Source organism: Taudactylus pleione, unplaced genomic scaffold (assembly GCF_031769625.1).
Source record: "Taudactylus pleione unplaced genomic scaffold, aTauple2 ptg000171l, whole genome shotgun sequence".
In the NCBI taxonomy this organism is placed as follows: Eukaryota; Metazoa; Chordata; class Amphibia; order Anura; family Myobatrachidae; genus Taudactylus; species Taudactylus pleione.
Window position 1 is genome coordinate 651537 of NW_028284573.1, and position 19453 is coordinate 670989.

General features: G+C 46.7%; 1 protein-coding gene across 4 annotated transcripts in view; it reads right to left on the reverse strand.

Moving 5' to 3' along the window:
* Positions 1-311: 311 nt before the first annotated feature.
* Positions 312-19453, reverse strand: part of EML1 (EMAP like 1) — a 191281-nt gene continuing 172139 nt past the window's right edge. For all 4 annotated transcript variants that reach the window (XM_088475399.1, XM_088475397.1, XM_088475398.1 and 1 more), the window contains 8 exons: positions 16672-16803; positions 15022-15089; positions 14240-14328; positions 10551-10648; positions 6609-6696; positions 5256-5351; positions 3236-3366; positions 312-2720 (listed from right to left, as the gene is read on the reverse strand). In XM_088475399.1, the coding sequence (XP_088331525.1) occupies positions 2595-2720; positions 3236-3366; positions 5256-5351; positions 6609-6696; positions 10551-10648; positions 14240-14328; positions 15022-15089; positions 16672-16803 (828 nt within the window). In that variant the 3' untranslated portion in view covers positions 312-2594. The remainder of the gene's footprint in view (positions 2721-3235; positions 3367-5255; positions 5352-6608; positions 6697-10550; positions 10649-14239; positions 14329-15021; positions 15090-16671; positions 16804-19453) is intronic.

A 19453-nucleotide genomic window follows, 5' to 3' on the forward strand; every position in this document is an offset into this window, starting at 1 on the left:
TCACAAGGACAAGCCCCCTCCCTGGTAGCCATACCCCCTTACGGGGAGCGTGCACGGAGGATGCCCTACCGGTGAGTCTGCGCCCTGCCCGCATCCTAGCATGAACACTACCAGGTAACGCGGTCCCCCCGGAAATCCAGCGTGTGACAACCATATGAGAAACGGCTTACTGCCAGCAATTTGTGTTTGGGCTCAGGCACCCTCCAGCCTTCGGGGCGAAGTTAAGCAACAGTCTTACCTACATATCAGTGTAGTTCCGTGAGTACAAAAAATAACACACACTAATCATTTATTTCATAATAAACTTCAGATTTATTGTCTCCTCCTTAGCCCCCCCATGTAAACAATACATTTCAAGCTTTTTATTTAAACAATCATATACAATAAAGTTCATTTAAACTCTCCTAATAGGCATGAGACGCACTATTGTCCAAGACCAGACGTTTATATGGTGTTCTAGTCAAGCTTGTATTCATGATCCCTTCCATGCAAACGTGTTACAATAAAAAGGACTTTACTGTGTGTGTTGCACTTTTTAAAAATACACATTTACAATAGCTGACAGAAATTAAAATGTAAAGCGCAGCCTTACTGCTTAATACAGGCATACGGTGACAGCCCGGTACACATGTAATATTGTATGTAACATTCGCGTCATTAGTAGCAAAGTCCTTCTTATGTGACTGCAGCGATATATTCCTCTAACGTTTAGCGACATATCAAAGTGCCTCTTAGGAAGAAACATTGGAATTGGAACACGGGAAAGGCACTTGGCTATATATTTCGGTACGCCCCAATAAATAAATGTAAAAAATTCTACTTAGAAGTGCTACAGAAGTGATGCTGCGTTATAAAGATGGATGCCTTATTATTCAAAGTTGTAGTTAAAGAGCCAAACAGCAAAGACCTTATAGTGTGACGTCCCAATCCCAGCCTTGTTACTTGCTTGGTTATGAATTGTCAAAAATATAAATAAAAATCACATTATTATGAATTTGAGGAACATTAAAGCACTAATGGCCAGGTTATCTTCACTTTCAGGGCTGTTTTACATATCTTTATAAGCGACAACGCGTTTCACAGTCTTTGCAGCACTGGGCATTTTCTGACACCGAGCTCCATCCCAATGTCAGCGCTTCAGGCCATGACCAGGCAGGTGATCGCCGTAAGAGATGAAACCCTAAAAAGGTCCAAGGGCCACTAAATACTCAACACTACCATTTGGGTTTATGCCATCTAGTATCTGGAGCCCATAGTTGTGATGTACTATTGATAATAAGTTCCCTTTTCCCAAATCCATTATAAAAGTTTTAAAAGCATAAAGCAGGCTAATGGTATCTTGGACAGACCTGACAAACACCTGAAACGTGCCCAATATGAAACACATCTAAACCACCAACTGCCCAACTTGTCTTCCTGTCACCACCACCTTCAACATGTCCAGTGCATATTCTACCATCACCACCTGCAACATGTCCAGTCTGTGTCCTGCAGCCGCCCACCTTTACACCTGCAACATGTCCAGTCTGTGTCCTGCAGCCGCCCACCTTTACACCTGCAACATGTCCAGTCTACCGTCTAACCAGTGCCACCACCTGTAACATCTCCAGCCTATATCCTCCAGCCTGTATATCCCCACACCTCTACAACATGCTCAGTATCTCTTCCAGCCCCAGCCACTTGAAACATGTTTAGTGTAGACCTTCCAGCTCACCCAAACCTCTACATCTGCAACATATTCAACAATACTTTCCACCTACCCAACGTGTGCAGACTTTGCTCCACTGCCTGGACACCAGGCCCAAGCCCAGCATGCATCACAGCACGCAAAAGAGTCCTAGGTAAAGGTCACACAATGCATATCCTGAGAAGCACCAGGTGAAAAACGGACACTTTAGAATTAGGGAATTTGCAGTGACAGCCGTGATTGTGTAACCGAGCTAGTAAGTGTAACAGGTCATTTAGGAAGTGTAGAAAACATTATTGCAGGTTATATGCACCACAGCAGATTAAAACACACAAAACAAATGTTTGCAAAATACATTCTGCAGCAATAAGACGTCCGCAATGCCCAAATATCGTGAAAAATCGGATCCGAAATGAAATCTGGGATTTGCCTCCGACGGAACGGAGGACAAGCAAATACAGTACATGCCAAAAGTTACAATGACACCTACAGACATTCACATTTATTAGTTCCTACGCTGTGAAGGCAACTGCACGTACCAAGTCCTTTTACCATCATTATTACAATACTGCTCATGGCAAAAACAATAAGTACACAAAGTAGGATTATTATTTTATGATAGACTTATTGCAACACAAGTTTACAGTACATTAATTTATAATCATTGAACATTACATCAGAACAGAATATAAGACCTTCGAGTATTGAGTTACAATGTAGCAGATTATACTGTAGGTATAGAATACCCTCCTTTTATAGGGACACAGAGAGGCGATGGTGTCTGGGCAGATGACCAGGGGATCAATTCTTGAGTTCTCCTCTAGGACGTCTCCAAGACCCTTTAATAAGAAAACAGCCCACGTTGCACATGGGAAGGAAGGCTTGTGTCGGTGTGGCAAGCTGTGGCTTAGACAAGCCTCCACTGCATGATACTCATGTCTTTCCCACCAGTAGAGACCAGATGTCTGTCTTCATGTAAAAAGCCGACGTTGGTGACGTGGCTGCTGTGACCACCGTAAGCGTGGCTGGATGCCTGCAAACAGATGGACAACAACTGAGCACAGACATATAGTATTTTTCTCAAATTCAGTGTTTTAATAAAGTTGGTGGAATGATCGCACTATGAAATTCCATTGTACCCAGATTGGCTGCTGTGGGGTTACCTGGCCTCCCGAAATAAGGGCCGACTTGAAAAACACAATGGGCCTGTGCAGAACGTACTAAACCTAAATTTGGTGGATGGTTACAGTACAATAGTATAAGGCAAACATATTGTCTACACACTGCTTCAGTCATGGAACATTAACCAAAGTCCCACTTACAGCACAATGCAGTAAAGTCCCACTTCCAACACCAATGCACTCCCTGGACTGGCATTAGACTCCCCCCATAGGCTTTCAGCTATTCGTTTAACCTTTACTGCCCCCATAACGGGGCATACTAGCACAATGGCGGACTGTGGACAACACACAGAATGGCTGGATGCTTGAGACTAGCACAATAGGTGCCCACGTTAAAGGGCAATAATGATCGTCACTGGTATCTTACCCGGAACTGTGAACAGGGATATGAAAAGAGATGGACTTTGCCAAAGTCATCTCCTGTCGCCAGAAGCTTGTGGTCTGCTGATCTGCAGATGGCATTCAGGTCCGTCCCATCCGATCCCTCTGGCCACACTCCTGCAGAAAAGCAAAGTATGAATGGGCTTTGCGTAACAGATGGCAGGTACGCAGTGATCCTGTTTTATTTTATAGTCAATCATTAAGTTATTTATGTGGGTGGCAGCAAGTGACTGGGAATAGAATGCACAATTTTAATATTTCTTTAAAAAAAATAGTAATAAAATAAAAATATTCTGTATAAACCCATGGGTTCTGCTGTCATCACTTCAGTGTTCATCGGAAAATTATCTATTATAAAAAAAATACCAATAAACTTATAAAAATGTACCCAATACATTATTATGGATATTAGGGGGAGATGTATCAAGCGTTAGAGATAGATGAAGTACCAACCAATCAGATACTGTTATTTTTCAAACACAGCCTGTAATATGACAGGAGCCGATTGGTTGGTACTTTATCTCACTCCAAGATTTGATACATCTCCCCATTAGCCACCTAATATTTCTGCGGTGTTATATCACTACATGGCGTCACGCGCAAAGCAGATCTCGCTATCGCATTATCTTATTCACACATACATAAAGCACCAGAAACTTTAAACTGTTGTTAGATGACATCATAGCACCGAAGAATCGGCACAATGATGACAAGGCCGCTAGCAGGGACTGCGCACAAGTATCGCTGGTCTCACGGGAGACCAATAATAACCTACTACCTTACAGGTCATCACGTAAATTAGTTTTCAGCAGACTGTTCTGTTATTGTGGATTTACAAAAGGTCTCCGATGCTGAAGCTCTGAATGACACGGGAGGGACCTCGGATCTTACAGGTAACGCTGGGAACCATCTTACCAGTAGTATTGGCTGCCCGACCAACTTTCCAAACAGCATTATTGAAAGACCCAACTGTGGAGCTACACTGGGCTTTACAGTTAAGAGAGACTAAACAGCTACAAACAGTACAAGTCAATCACTATAAAGGGAAGCTTAGAGCCAGCCCTACAAGCACATACAGATGTGTCCGCATACATCTATCCCTCCGTGTGCTACAAGTCGCGTAGCACCGAGCGTCTTTTAGTGCAACTTTTTACCTTCAATGCATCTTATTCGCACAGTTGCTACGTTACATTGTCAGCAGCTGCGGCACTGTAACGTAGCATTTCGCGTGCAGGTACACCCGCAGTCACACATAGAACATAGGCGTGCCGCATATCGGTTTAATCAACATAAGCTGTTTGTGCGTCCTATTTGCATCGCTGTACGAATAAGACGCATTTGAAGGTAAAAAGAAACATGAAAAGACAGCTCATTGCTACCGAGTCACACCACGGCATGGCGCGGCTGTTTCACGCGTAAGGAGGCTAGATGTACGAGGACACATCTGTATCCCAACATTTTCCTTTTAGCTGGCTACACAAACAACAACAAATTAACGTCTTTGCCCCCTCTCCCCCTTTCTTGTGAAGATTCCCAGCATGCAAAGCAGCAGCAAGAGTTTCTAAGCTGGCCAATTTTTAAGAGACTACGACGGACATAAGTTGGAGGCGTGCGCCAGTGATCATATAAAAACATTTCAGCCATTGGTTTAGACACTGAACTATACACAGCCGATTAAATAAAGTGCTAATGATCTGGACCATCGTGTGTGTGTTCGTGTGTGTGTTTGTGTGTGAGTGTGTGAGTGTGTGAGTGTGTGAGTGTGTGTGTGTGAGTGTGTGAGTGTGTGTGTGTGTGAGTGTGTGTAAAAGAACAACTAAAAAATAAGCCTGAGTAATAGATCAGGACGGATAGTAAATGATTGTTCCCATTTGTATAAAAAATGTGCGAATCTGAATGGAAACAGCTACAGGTTTCATTTGTCTTCTGCTTAGTTGCGTCAGAATTACCCGAACCGGTTCCAGCTACGAACCAGCCAGTCTTCGAGAAAGGGGACTTTCACTAACCGAAAACGTGGAATCCGAGTGTGCAGGTGTGCGTCGCCCATTCCAAATCTCGGGTGGTCTCCACACTCACCACTTGCTTGCAGGCCGAGGGGATCCCTGTAATAGAAATCCCAACCGTTACAGAAAATAGGGCCCCCCTACTGGCAATCAACAAGACTCTCAGCAACTCAACAAAAGAAAAAATACTTCAAGTCTGGATGAAAGGGACACAATACACAAGTGATGCTAATATAGGTATACCCTCCTGTACATAATATCTATCACTATTATCCGGGCTAGACAGGAGCATATATACGGTAGGTAAGCTGGTGGGTGCCATATGGGGAGAAGATGAGGCTACGATGCTTTCTTCGTCTCATCCATGCTGTCACCACCGTAGTAATATACCTGGCTGTGACTGCACATACCTACATGGTCTCACTGCATGGGCATGGGGTAGTGTGACCCATATTCCCAGCCTATGCTGCTATAGGACAAGTACGTATGCCCGCAGTAACCTGAATCCAGCGAGTGCTCAGCTGCATCTGCTGAAGGTTATTATAATAGATCAGGAAGGATAGAAGCCACGTTATTATAATGGATCAGGAAGGATAGAAGCCACGTTATTATAATGGATCAGGAAGGATAGAAGCCACGTTATTATAATGGATCAGGAAGGATAGAAGCCACGTTATTATAATGGATCAGGAAGGATAGAAGCCACGTTATTATAATAGATCAGGAAGGATAGAAGCCACGTTATTATAATAGATCAGGAAGGATAGAAGCCACGTTATTATAATAGATCAGGAAGGATAGAAGCCACGTTATTATAATGGATCAGGAAGGATAGAAGCCACGTTATTATAATAGATCAGGAAGGATAGAAGCCACGTTATTATAATGGATCAGGAAGGATAGAAGCCACGTTATTATAATGGATCAGGAAGGATAGAAGCCACGTTATTATAATGGATCAGGAAGGATAGAAGCCACGTTATTATAATAGATCAGGAAGGATAGAAGCCACGTTATTATAATAGATCAGGAAGGATAGAAGCCACGTTATTATAATAGATCAGGAAGGATAGAAGCCACGTTATTATAATAGATCAGGAAGGATAGAAGCCACGTTATTATAATAGATCAGGAAGGATAGAAGCCACTTACTGACAATGTCTAACTGAATAAACTTTAAGATGGTTTGTTGGAGGCCTCTGTAAAAAGTGTAACACGCGTGTATGCCCCCCTACCCCATGTAAATCGCCACATGTAACAAATAAAAAGACGAAACAGCCGGAAAACACAACATTCAAAAATATATAAATATAAAATAAATAATCGGTTTTAAAAAGATCATTGTAAAACACTTACAGTACAAGATTTCATAATCTCCGGAATTAGACATCAAATACTGTGAATTCACCGACCAATCCAGGTGAGTAATAAAACTGGAATGACCCTTAGGGGGAAGAGAGCACGGTGTACAATGATGGAGATTATGTAAAACATGAGAGAGAGAGAGAGGAAGAGAGAGAGAGAGAGAGAGAGAGAGAGAGAGACAGAGAGACAGAGAGAGAGGGGGGAGGGGAGGAGAAAGAGAGAGAGACAGACAGACAGAGAGAGGGGGGAGTGGGGAGAGAGACAAGCGGAGAGAGAGAGAGAGACAGGTGGAGAGAGAGAGAGGAGAGAGACAGACGGGGGAGAGAGAGAGAGACAGAGAGAGAGAGAGAGAGAGAGAGAGAGTGTGTAACAGTTTATTCACATACAGCAAATTAGAATATGTTTTTACATAAATGATTGTAGTCGTATATATATGATACTGTTTAAAAAGTAATTAATTACTAGCGAATTAGAAGCTCTTAGGACATGTCCACTCTTCCAGGGCTGGCCAGAAACAGGTTAATAAAATGCCTTGCTGCATACAGAAGGGAGCTCAAACATGTATTAGCCGTGTTATTCAAGCTGATTATAAAGACGATTCTGTGTTTATTACAGTTTAGAAGAGGTTTGGCGAGGGCACATCCTCTGAGACCCCTGAGGAAAGCAGGCCTCGGGACTATAGACCAATGCTGGGTACCCACTGGCCGATATATCGGTTGCCCGTTGGCCAGTGTGTACAGACGATAGGTCTGTGAGCAACATTGTTCACAGACATATCGTGTCGGCTCTGCTGCACAGCCGATGGCAGATACTGTAGATCTGCTTATCGTGCTGTGTGTACGGGCGGCCAGACGAATGCCCGCATACCTGCTGCAGAGGCTGCGGGGAGGGGGGCGCAACATGACCCCCGGCCAGATAGCAGTGATGGTTGGGGGTAGGGGGGGTAAGGTGCGCTCTTGGTGGGGATGGGGATCTTTAGTGGAGGTCAGCCTGGATCGGTGTCGGGTTTGATGTGAGGGTCTCCAACGCGTTTCGGCACAGGTGCCTTCTTCATCGCCAGTGACCGGCTCCATCCCGGTCACACTTTCCACATCCCCCCTCCTCAGTGGCTTTTTTTGAATCAGTATCCCGGGCAGACCACCCCCCAGGGGTGGTCCCAGCACACACGCTGCAACCCAGCCTCCCAGCAGCTCACCCATCCACACCTCTGGCTCCGCACCACCAGCGGCACGACCAAGAGCCAATTTCAGCTGCATACTACGGTCGCTGACCTCCGCAGACCAATCAGAACAGCCGTGCACTTGCAGCACACCAGCAACACGCTGATCCAGCTCACCAACAAACCTGCAGCATCCAACCTATCTGCAACGGCCGCAACGTCGACCTACACCACCATAACAAAAAACCTACCGGTAGGTAAGTACTGCCAAGACTCACACCAACACGCGGGACGCCGCACAGGTGTTCCAACCTACTCTGCAAATCCCCCCACCCCCCGAGACTTCCTAGACTGTCGACCATAGGTCCAGCAGGGGTGACGTGCAAGGTCACTGAACCGCACGGGAAGGAGCCCCCTAAAAGGGTCCACCTACCTCCTCAGACTCATCACCACTCATCACTGAACCCCACCCACCTGCCCGGGATCTTAACAGAGCAGCATTGTGACTACTCAATAAAAGATTTTGCCCAAAATTACTGTGTCTCGCTGGCCTCATTTTGATCCTATTACATTCCCCTTTTCACATTACTCCAAACTACACTCCATACCCAATCACACCCTCCTCACTCCCAAAACATCACCACCACCAGAAGAAACATTCTAATTAACACCACTCACAAACACACACAAGTCATCACCATTACTAGCAGGAAGAGCGCACCTTACCCCCCCTACCCCCATACGTTTTCAGTGCGGGAAAGGTACTCCCACACAAAGGTGCAGCACCCCGAAACCACAACACACCACCCCCTGGTCAACGAGAGCGCAGTTCTACCGCCCATCTTCATATGTTCTAGCAGTGATGGTTGTTGATCAGTGTGTATGAACAACCATCATCTGCAGATATACCTTTTAGGGGTGTACCCACCATTAGATCTGACATCTGTGGAGTGTCCCTTGCAGAGGCCTCATGTTACCAGGACCACACACAGCCCGATGGAAGGAGATCACAGACTACGGACCCGCAACAAGTAACTATTACAGGGGACACAACTCTGCAACATGTGTAGTGGGGTTTTCTATTTATTGTAAGGATGCATTACAGGCATAGGCACCGGAACAATGGGGGGGTGGGGGGGGGGACGACCCATCATAATCCCCTTTCTGTCTGCTCCATCTCCTCCCACCCCACAGCCCTTCTCTGCCCACCTCCTCCTTCCTCCCCCTCCAGCTAACTCTGACCCCTACAGTGTGTGGCTGGCCCCTCCTCTGGGACCAGCCCTACATCCTCTCTCCCCTCCCACTTCATATGTTCCTCCCCTCCTCCCCCTCAGCTCCCTTTTCATCCTCCATCTCCCCTCGAACCCAACCCCCCTTCCCCGCAGCAGCTCCGCCTCCCACCCCCCTCCTGTTTCCCACCGGCTTCAGCTGAAAAGGAGTCTCCATGCACAGCCTCAGCCATGGTGGGAGCGCTGAGTGGATCCTCGCTATTTGATTTCTCTATGAAGGCGTTCACATGTTACACTTATGTATTAGGGACATATTTATTATTGTGGGAAAAACTAAAGTTTTCGGGGGGATACCTGCAAAATGCAAGCGTCCCCTGAATGTATTCCCCTGTTTCCGATCGCAACAGCGTCAGGCATTGTAGCCTATGGGCTACGTAGTGCACAATTTAATAGGAGAGGCGTCCTCCAGATCCCTCCCCGGTAACAGCCGCTCGCGCATGTGCTGTCTAATGTACGTGATTGCGCAGTAGGTCCGCAGCGTAACGTAACGAGATCGCTGATGCGATCACTTTACTTTACACGTTGCAGGGTCGGGCTCCTGTCCCTGGATGTGATTTTTTAATACATCTGGGTGGAAATTTGCAACAAATAAAAAAAAAAAAAAGCCCAATAAATAATAAATGGGCGCCTTATTGTTTTAATCGTACACTAATATACTATTATATATGAATTAGATGTATAGGGAGATTTGTACATCCCCATAGTGTCCTCTTTGTTTTGTTACCATAAATGTGTGCGGAATATTATAATATATATTTATACTATACTATACTACACACACACACACAATAAAGTTTTAGCTGATCCTGAAGGTGGCCTGGACTGTAGAAGGGGACTGAGTACTTCTTTTTGTTGCGTTGGAAGTACTGTTGAGAATATATTAATCTTCTTGCGTTGCGGTGTGCTGGTATTCCGACATACTCTAGCTACACGCCAGTTCTCTTATATGTGTACGTCCATTTACCGCCACCTAGTAACGCCCATTTTGATGGACGGTGAGAAACGTCTGAGATGCGTCCGAGTATTACTCTGAAATGCGCATGTGCGCTGCAGCTTATGAAAAATGTGCTAGATGCAGACGGCTTTGAACTGGGGCCTGACTCAGAATCAGGCGCTATCGGCAGAAACGTAAGGCAAATAAAATTAATTCTACAGAAATTAAACGGCTCGCCCCCTGCTGGTATAAAGGAGGATTACCTGCCACCAGTCACAAATGGTTTGGTCACTGTGGGGATAATGCGAAGTCGTCGCTCACCAGCAACCACTCTAGCGCACGTTTGCCCTTTGGCTACAAACAGCGCGATAGAGGAGTGCAGACAAGGAATAGGTCTTCATGAAACACGAGATAAAATATTGTTGTAAGTGACTCCATTGTGCTGCGTTTCATGCTATTGCGATTTGTTAATAAGCCACGCTGTCTGCACAATACACAATTAGGGGACATAAACCTTTCATGCATCGTTATAGCAAATTATATAAACTTACTGAGCATTTGCCAATGCGACTGTATTTCCTTCCATTCTCGTTAACAGCATAAATATAGATGTAGTTGTCATGGGAACCGATTGCAAGTACATTTCCATCTATTCAGACGAGAGAAAGAGAGAGGGGAGAGAATAGATGGAAGGTGGTCCCAGAGAGGAGTCAGCACATTTTTCAGTCAGTTTCATCAAATAATTAGAATGTGCAAAATGGAGGTAGATAACCTTTAGCTTCATTTTCACTTGGAGATTCAGCGGGGTACAGGAACATCTGTCTCCTAAGCAATGTGGAGGCTGTCATGCTGCTTGTCAATTTATTAGCAACCAGTGACAGCCATGAGGCACAAAATGGCCGCCTCCCCTGTGTGTGTGTGTGAGGGGGCAATAGGTGAACTTCAAAGGTTGCACAGCCCACAGACATCAATGAATGTTCTTAGTATGAGGAAGAGGAGGAATACAAATGGGAATGCCTAGTAATGGTGGGGAAATAGCCTGGTATGGGATCAGCTTTACTGCAACACTCCCAGTTACTTACAGCACTGTAACCTATAAATCCGCCATGGTTCATTCACTGCACCCCTCCCTAACCTGGATCTGTCCTGTCAGAAATTCCCAAACCGAGGAACAGAATCTGTCTCCCATGCACTCACCCACATCTGGTCCCTTAAAGCATGGGACTGGGTTCTGTGTGGCACAACTAGGGCTCGATTCACAGTTAAGAGCAAATAAATAAAAAAAAATAGGTCATATTTGCTCCTGGAATAAACCATTTAAGACAGAACAGATCCAGGTTGCAAGGGGTCCAATACATGTATTATTACTGCATGCAGGGTAAATACTGGCTGCTTTTGCATGTAGCCCACAGATGCTGGACAGCTTTATATTCTACGGACATGCCCCAGACCACATCTGACTGATCACGGTTATATTTTGATCGGAACTTGTGCTCATTTAGACACCCAACAATGTTCTGGTCAGTTTGGTATAGAATGAGCAATGAGTCCTAATGTATCTGCTATCAAAGTCCTCTGTCAGGCCCCCCCCGGTGACTATAGATCTCAGTCATACAAAAAGAGTCTACACTTGTCTGGGGTCAGATTTTATTTTCTCATTTGAAATGCACTAAATACATGAGGATTAGAGCTGCAGAAGAAACGTGTATCTGGAATGTTACATCTGGTCACCAGTCACTGCTTAGCGAATACAGAGCTTCTATATATTGTGCCAATATAGGAAATAATACTGGACAGAACAGGAGCTGGTGCATCCAGCCAGAATGACACAATGGGAGGCGCTGGGCAAATCTTTCAGTTTAATGGTCCTGAGGCTTTTATACTATAACATGAGCTTAGCTGACATAGAAGAGTTACCCACAGACAGTAAAGCTGGCCACACACTAGACCAACTTACATCCAACTAGTTGATTGGTTGGAATGAAAATCTGGTAACGTATGGGAGTAACTGATGATCAGCAATTTGCTCCTAAATGCCAGAAAACAGATGAAAATGGTCGGTCAGACAAGTTTGTTAAATGTTTGATCTAAACTATTTGCTCAAAAAACAGTTTTTGTCCATTTTCCAACATTTGGGAGCAAATTGCTGATTGTCATTTGCTTTCATCCCTTACCAGATTTTCATTCTAACCAATCAACTAGTTGGCTGGTTGGACAGATAATCTTTAGATGTGTGGCCAGCTTTAGGCTGGCAATTGGTTACCAAACATCGATGTCCGTGATCCGATGAGGACATAGCATTTTGTTTTTTTAAATCTCACAAACCTCAGCACCCCCCTTATATTGCACATTTGAAAGCCCTGCCCTCCTTCTCCGATTAGCTCCCTGCCGTAACGAGACGACACTTGTGATGCCCAGTGGTAACCCCTACTTTTCTGACACCTCCTGCTTAAAACCCCAGTCAGAAGGTTCGGGGGCCTCAGCTCCCACTGTTGGTTAACTACCGATGGCTGATTGTTTTGCCATCGATGGCAGAGAACCAATGGTTTTCTGCTATCGATGGCACAGAGCCCAGTGATTGTTTTTTTGTCCTTTCTCAGGGGCGTATTTATAATGGGTGCAGGGTGTGCGGGGCACACGGGCCCCTGGGTCCAGGGGGGTCCGCACCGCACACCCTGGACCCATACTATACTTACCTCTCCGGAGTCCCACATCGGCGCCGGTGTCTGCACTGTAAAAAAAAAAAAATAGCTGGAAAATGGCCACCGCGACCATTTTCCCATAGTTTGCGCATGCACAATACAGGGAAAATTGCCGCAGCGGCCATTTTCCCAATGACCTGCGCATGCGCTATAGACTCTGGGCACACGCTAGTGCCCAGAGTCTATAAGTGCGGTGCTGGGCGTGCACCGCTCAGTGTGCTGCCGGCCGCCGGACAGAGAGGAGGGGGCCCATGACGGAGACTGGACACGGACCCCTCCTCTCCAAAAACGCCCCTGTCCTTTCTCCATGGTGCCGGGGCACTGGAGCCTAGCTCATCCCTACTGTCTGCTTTCATACTGACAATGGAGATGAAGCGAGTGTTTGCCCTTCTGCTCCTCGGTAGGTTTCTGTCCTCCCCGAGCTCTCCTTAGGACACCTGCATTACGGTGTGTCCGATGTAACTGGCCCAGTCACCCCCCCCCACCTGCCCCTGGCCCCAGTCACACCCCTCACCTGCCACTGGCCCAGTCACACCCCCCACCTGCCACTGGCCCCAGTCACACCCCCCACCTGCCACTGGCCCCAGTCACACCCCCCCACCTGCCACTGGCCCCAGTCACACCCCCCCACCTGCCACTGGCCCCAGTCACACCCCCCCACCTGCCACTGGCCCCAGTCACACCCCCCCACCTGCCACTGGCCCCAGTCACACCCCCCCACCTGCCACTGGCCCCAGTCACACCCCCCCACCTGCCACTGGCCCCAGTCACACCCCCCCACCTGCCACTGGCCCCAGTCACACCCCCCCACCTGCCACTGGCCCCAGTCACACCCCCCCACCTGCCACTGGCCCAGTCACACCCCCCCACCTGCCACTGGCCCCAGTCACACCCCCCCACCTGCCACTGGCCCCAGTCACACCCCCCCACATGCCACTGGCCCCAGTCACACCCCCCACCTGCCACTGGCCCCAGTCACACCCCCCACTGGCCCCAGTCACACCCCCCACCTGCCACTGGCCCCAGTCACACCCCCCACCTGCCACTGGCCCCAGTCACACCCCCCACTTGCCACTGGCCCCAGTCACACCCCCCACTTGCCACTGGCCCCAGTCACACCCCCCACTTGCCACTGGCCCCAGTCACACCCCCCACCTGCCACTGACCCTAGTCACACCCCCCACCTGCCACTGGCCCCAGTCACACCCCCCACCTGCCACTGGCCCCAGTCACACCCCCCACCTGCCACTGGCCCCAGTCACACCCCCCCAATGGACAACAATACTTCATAGGGCTCATCAGTGCAGGATAAAATTCTCAGCATATGAAGCGCTATAGATACCTCACAGAAACAATGAGACTCTCATGGAGAGGACACTGTACACTAATTACGTCTCTTTAGGAAACAGAATTCTGGGAAATGCAATTTTAATATCCTTCCAGGAAAAGGTGATCATTTGTTATCTCCACGCGCTGAAAACTCATGAACTCTGCTATAAAAAAATAAATAAGTTTAACCAGATTAAAGGGATACAAACCTGGGGAATAACACATGACCGAAAGCTGCTCGTTCCCATCTGTGTGTACGGTGACCAGATCTTTGGTCTCTGTGTCTAACACGAACCACCTGCCGAACAAAGAGAGGTGCGGAGTGAGCTGGGAGACGCGTGCTAGCCTCCAGCACGGGGGGCAGGGGTGCACCGCTGTGTACGAGACAGATACTTAGCTCTTCTTACTATACATACGCTCCTGTACCATTGCAGCGAGCTCGGCGCAGTGCCGAATGTCTCCTAGTCATTATGAAAACAGCAGTTACCTAGCAAACTATCGATAGAAGGGTTTGCTGGATGAAACTGCTATATGGGGATACATCCCCATTGCTGCACTACTAGGACAGGAGCTAAGATATTTACATATGATAAAATGTAGAGCCACTAGGGGGCACCACATCAGCCAGCCTGTGTGAGGGAATCAGCCGTACTGCAGTACGGTCAATGTGTGATAATGGGAGTGAGCCGAGTAGGCTGGAGCACTAATATTACTGGTTACTCACACAGCCACAAAGACTAACAGTGCTGCAGAAATGGCAATGCTAAGCTATGTGCCCCCGAATAAATGTCACATTTACCTGAACGTGCATTAAACTGTGTGATGTGTAGGACGCAATGCAGGGTAAATCCTACAATAGCACTTTTTCTATATTAACGCTGATGTGGAATCTTTATTTCAGTAAATGCAGCTTACTGGCGTTCTCCTGGACTGAGCACCAATATATCTAATGTTTGCAGTATACCCGTGTTAGATGCACAGTGACACATACCTCCCTGCGAGAGTCCCTACTGCAACAACAGACCCGCTAGGGTGGAAACCGGAGGACTGCGCTGGATCCTGAAACAGTAAAGAGAACAAGACAGTAATGGAGGGAAGGGCACCCACAACCCACACATGATACACGTGTAGTAGCTGCACACTAACGCATCATTGGGCAATCCTTGTGCGACACTTGTTGTTTTAACCAATAAGAACACGGAGGAGGCAGACTATCTCCCCGTACTTGTCTGCCAGCCACGGCTCACACATGCAGATCTCCCAACCCTGACTGACCCTCCTCTCCTCCCACCACCGCAATATAACTTGCATCTACCAATCAGCTTTGAGCAATAGAGGAACAGGATGGAGTTTTGGATACAGCACAAGGCTTCCCTCTCTTAGACAAGTAACAATGGCTTCGTTGCAATACCCTGATGACGGGCACTCCGTCGCTACGGGTCTCGCACCAAAACGGGGCGGCTGTCGATTGCGATTGACAGCTCGCCCCGTTTTGGAGGCAGGCGCGGGGGTGTGTGGCTATACAAACGGAGGCGTTACCAAAAGAACGCCTGCCGTTTGTGGGAGGCACCACTGACACCAGTGATGTCACTGGGGAGCTTCCTGCTCTATTTAGAGAAGGCAGCTCACTGGGGCTTGCGGGAACGAGACCCTACCACAAGGGTCTCGTCGCAAGCCCCGATGGTCGCGAAGAAGGCCGGCTCCATTAAAAAAAAACAAAAAAAACCCGCACTGATTCAGAGCCGGACGCTATTTGCGCTCGCTCGTTCAGAAAAAGGGGCTGGATATTTAAATTGAGCGTTCGCTCTTTGCGGTCTGTTGACGCCTCTATGTCTGAGCGAGCAAACGAAACATGCGCTCCCTATTTTGTAAAGACGCCCCCTGGCCACTCGCATCCTACGTCATCGCCGCTATTTATTAGCTTAATCGAGTACATCGAAAGGCGTCTGAACTGCTCGCAGTGCTTGTGGTTGGATTTTCCTACCGCAATCATGCGAACAGTTCAGGCTAAGAGACAACCAAGTGACGTGGGCGATGACGCTGCTTTGTTAATTATGCACACCCTTAAAACGCCCGTTTGGCACGCCTGCGTTCGGATCTCCACTACCCGTTTTCAAGCACCTTCCCCTGTTACCACCCACAAACGCCTCATCCAGTCACTCAAATTAGCAGGCACTCGCTATTTGGCGAGCGCTCGATTTCCGATCGCACTGACTGGTTGGCGCATGCGCATTACGACCCATACGCATGCGCAGATGTGCGAACATCGCTCGGAGCGAACGAGCGGCCGCTTATGAGCGGCTCTGAATCATGGTCCTCTGTCTTTACCCACGTCAGTTTGGGATGCTCCGACATAGTCGTATTCTGAGATATTTTAAGCAAAATGATCTACGACAAAATAAATAAAAAAAGAGTCAAGAGTATTTTGAATGGTTGTATGTATGAACGCTGAGTCAGCTGGTGACGTTCTGAAAGTGAGAACTTCAGCCAAATGTCCCGTGACAACAAGTTAAACCGGACAAACAAATGCGAATTTGTGCTCCCAATACATAGAGGAGTGTCCCATTTCAACGCCCATGTGTACAAGTCCTAGTTCACTGTAGACACGTCCTGCCACGCCCCGTGGAATAAATGTACACACCTCAATGATCTTGGTCCAGATTGGGCGATGGCTGGTGGCATCCCACAAGATTATCTGTTTGTCGTGACCACACGTCAGGAACTGAGGCTTCTGGGAATGTGCGGCTAATCCCCACAGCTCATCTGTATGACCCTATAGAAAAACCAAAGCGCCGCGGTCATATTAGTGACTAATGGAGAAGGAGCAGAGGAGAGACCAGGAGGAGAATAATTCCGTACAGGATGCTGCCCCCCAACCACTGCTGAACGTACCACAGCGGGAAGCGCCCAGAGGACACCTGATATGTACATTAGTGACAGGATTTATTCTTACATAGATCAGCAATATTTCCAGCTACTTTATCAGCCTATTCGGGGAATTCAATATGGAGCGAAAACTCAGTTTTTGCGTTAATATCGCACCTATGACGTCATTATCGCTGGTTTTGGTTTCACACCGTATTCAATTTCAAAGACTTTTCGCAGGTTTGAAAAGTCTTTGATAAAAAAAACGGGGATAACTTTTCACCACTGAATAGGTGGCGAAAAAAAGTGCAGAATTGGGGTTTAAGGGTGCAGGCTTAAAAAAAATAGCCTGCACCCCTGGGAATGACATTTTAAAAATAACTGTCAAAAAAAGTTTAAAAAACAAAAGGGACACCCCAAAAAGTAATTTAAAAATTGGGGTGAAAAAAAAAAAAAAATTGGAAAAAAAGTGTTAAAAATAGGGAAATAGGTTCAGGGCTATTCTGCAAGTATGCGGCAGGTGTTTTCTAGAATAGGCTATTAGCGGCATGTGTTTTCTAGAATAGGCTATTAGCGGCAGGTGTTTTCTAGAATAGGCTATTAGCGGCAGGTGTTTTCTAGAATAGGCTATTAGCGGCAGGTGTATTCTAGAATAGGCTATTAGCGGCAGGTGTTTTCTAGAATAGGCTATTAGCGGCAGGTGTTTTCTAGAATAGGCTATTAGCGGCAAATGTATTCTAGAATAGGCTATTAGCGGCAGGTGTTTTCTAGAATAGGCTATTAGCGGCAGGTGTTTTCTAGAATAGGCTATTAGCGGCAGGTGTTTTCTAGAATAGGCTATTAGCGGCAGGTGTTTTCTAGAATAGGCTATTAGCGGCAGGTGTTTTCTAGAATAGGCTATTAGCGGCAGGTGTTTTCTAGAATAGGCTATTAGCGGCAGGTGTTTTCTAGAATAGGCTATTAGCGGCAGGTGTTTTCTAGAATAGGCTATTAGCGGCAGGTGTTTTCTAGAATAGGCTATTAGCGGCAGGTGTTTTCTAGAATAGGCTATTAGCGGCAGGTGTTTTCTAGAATAGGCTATTAGCGGCAGGTGTATTCTAGAATAGGCTATTAGCGGCAGGTGTTTTCTAGAATAGGCTATTAGCGACAGGTGTTTTCTAGAATAGGCTATTAGCGGCAGGTGTATTCTAGAATAGGCTATTAGCGGCAGGTGTATTCTAGAATAGGCTATTAGCGGCAGGTGTTTTCTAGAATAGGCTATTAGCGGCAGGTGTTTTCTAGAATAGGCTATTAGCGGCAGGTGTTTTCTAGAATAGGCTATTAGCGGCAGGTGTTTTCTAGAATAGGCTATTAGCGGCAGGTGTTTTCTAGAATAGGCTATTAGCGGCAGGTGTTTTCTAGAATAGGCTATTAGCGGCAGGTGTATTCTAGAATAGGCTATTAGCGGCAGGTGTTTTCTAGAATAGGCTATTAGCGGCAGGTGTTTTCTAGAATAGGCTATTAGCGGCAGGTGTTTTCTAGAATAGGCTATTAGCGGCAGGTGTTTTCTAGAATAGGCTATTAGCGGCAGGTGTTTTCTAGAATAGGCTATTAGCGGCAGGTGTTTTCTAGAATAGGCTATTAGCGGCAGGTGTTTTCTAGAATAGGCTATTAGCGGCAGGTGTTTTCTAGAATAGGCTATTAGCGGCAGGTGTTTTCTAGAATAGGCTATTAGCGGCAGGTGTTTTCTAGAATAGGCTATTAGCGGCAGGTGTATTCTAGAATAGGCTATTAGCGGCAGGTGTTTTCTAGAATAGGCTATTAGCGGCAGGTGTATTCTAGAATAGGCTATTAGCGGCAGGTGTATTCTAGAATAGGCTATTAGCGGCAGGTGTTTTCTAGAATAGGCTATTAGCGGCAGGTGTTTTCTAGAATAGGCTATTAGCGGCAGGTGTTTTCTAGAATAGGCTATTAGCGGCAGGTGTTTTCTAGAATAGGCTATTAGCGGCAGGTGTTTTCTAGAATAGGCTATTAGCGGCAGGTGTTTTCTAGAATAGGCTATTAGCGGCAGGTGTATTCTAGAATAGGCTATTAGCGGCAGGTGTTTTCTAGAATAGGCTATTAGCGGCAGGTGTATTCTAGAATAGGCTATTAGCGGCAGGTGTTTTCTAGAATAGGCTATTAGCGACAGGTGTTTTCTAGAATAGGCTATTAGCGGCAGGTGTTTTCTAGAATAGGCTATTAGCGGCAGGTGCATAGTTGCAGAATTTTTTAAAACTTACTTTAGGGACATAAAAATATGCTAGTACCCATTTTCATGTACCCCAAATTTGATGGGACCACTTAAAAAAATGAAAAAAATAACCTAAGTGCTCTTCTGCATCACTTCTTCAATGTCGGGAAAAAATACCTGCTGCGGCTATTTAAATCCCCGACTTTCATTTGCAGGCTAAAACGGGGGTACCCATAGTGATCCCCCATGTTTTTACAACTTTAGGGGCGTCCTACAATTTTTTCAAGGAAAATTTCGTAGTTTATCGCAAATCCCACTTCGCCAGGTCCCGTTTTCGCAGATTTGA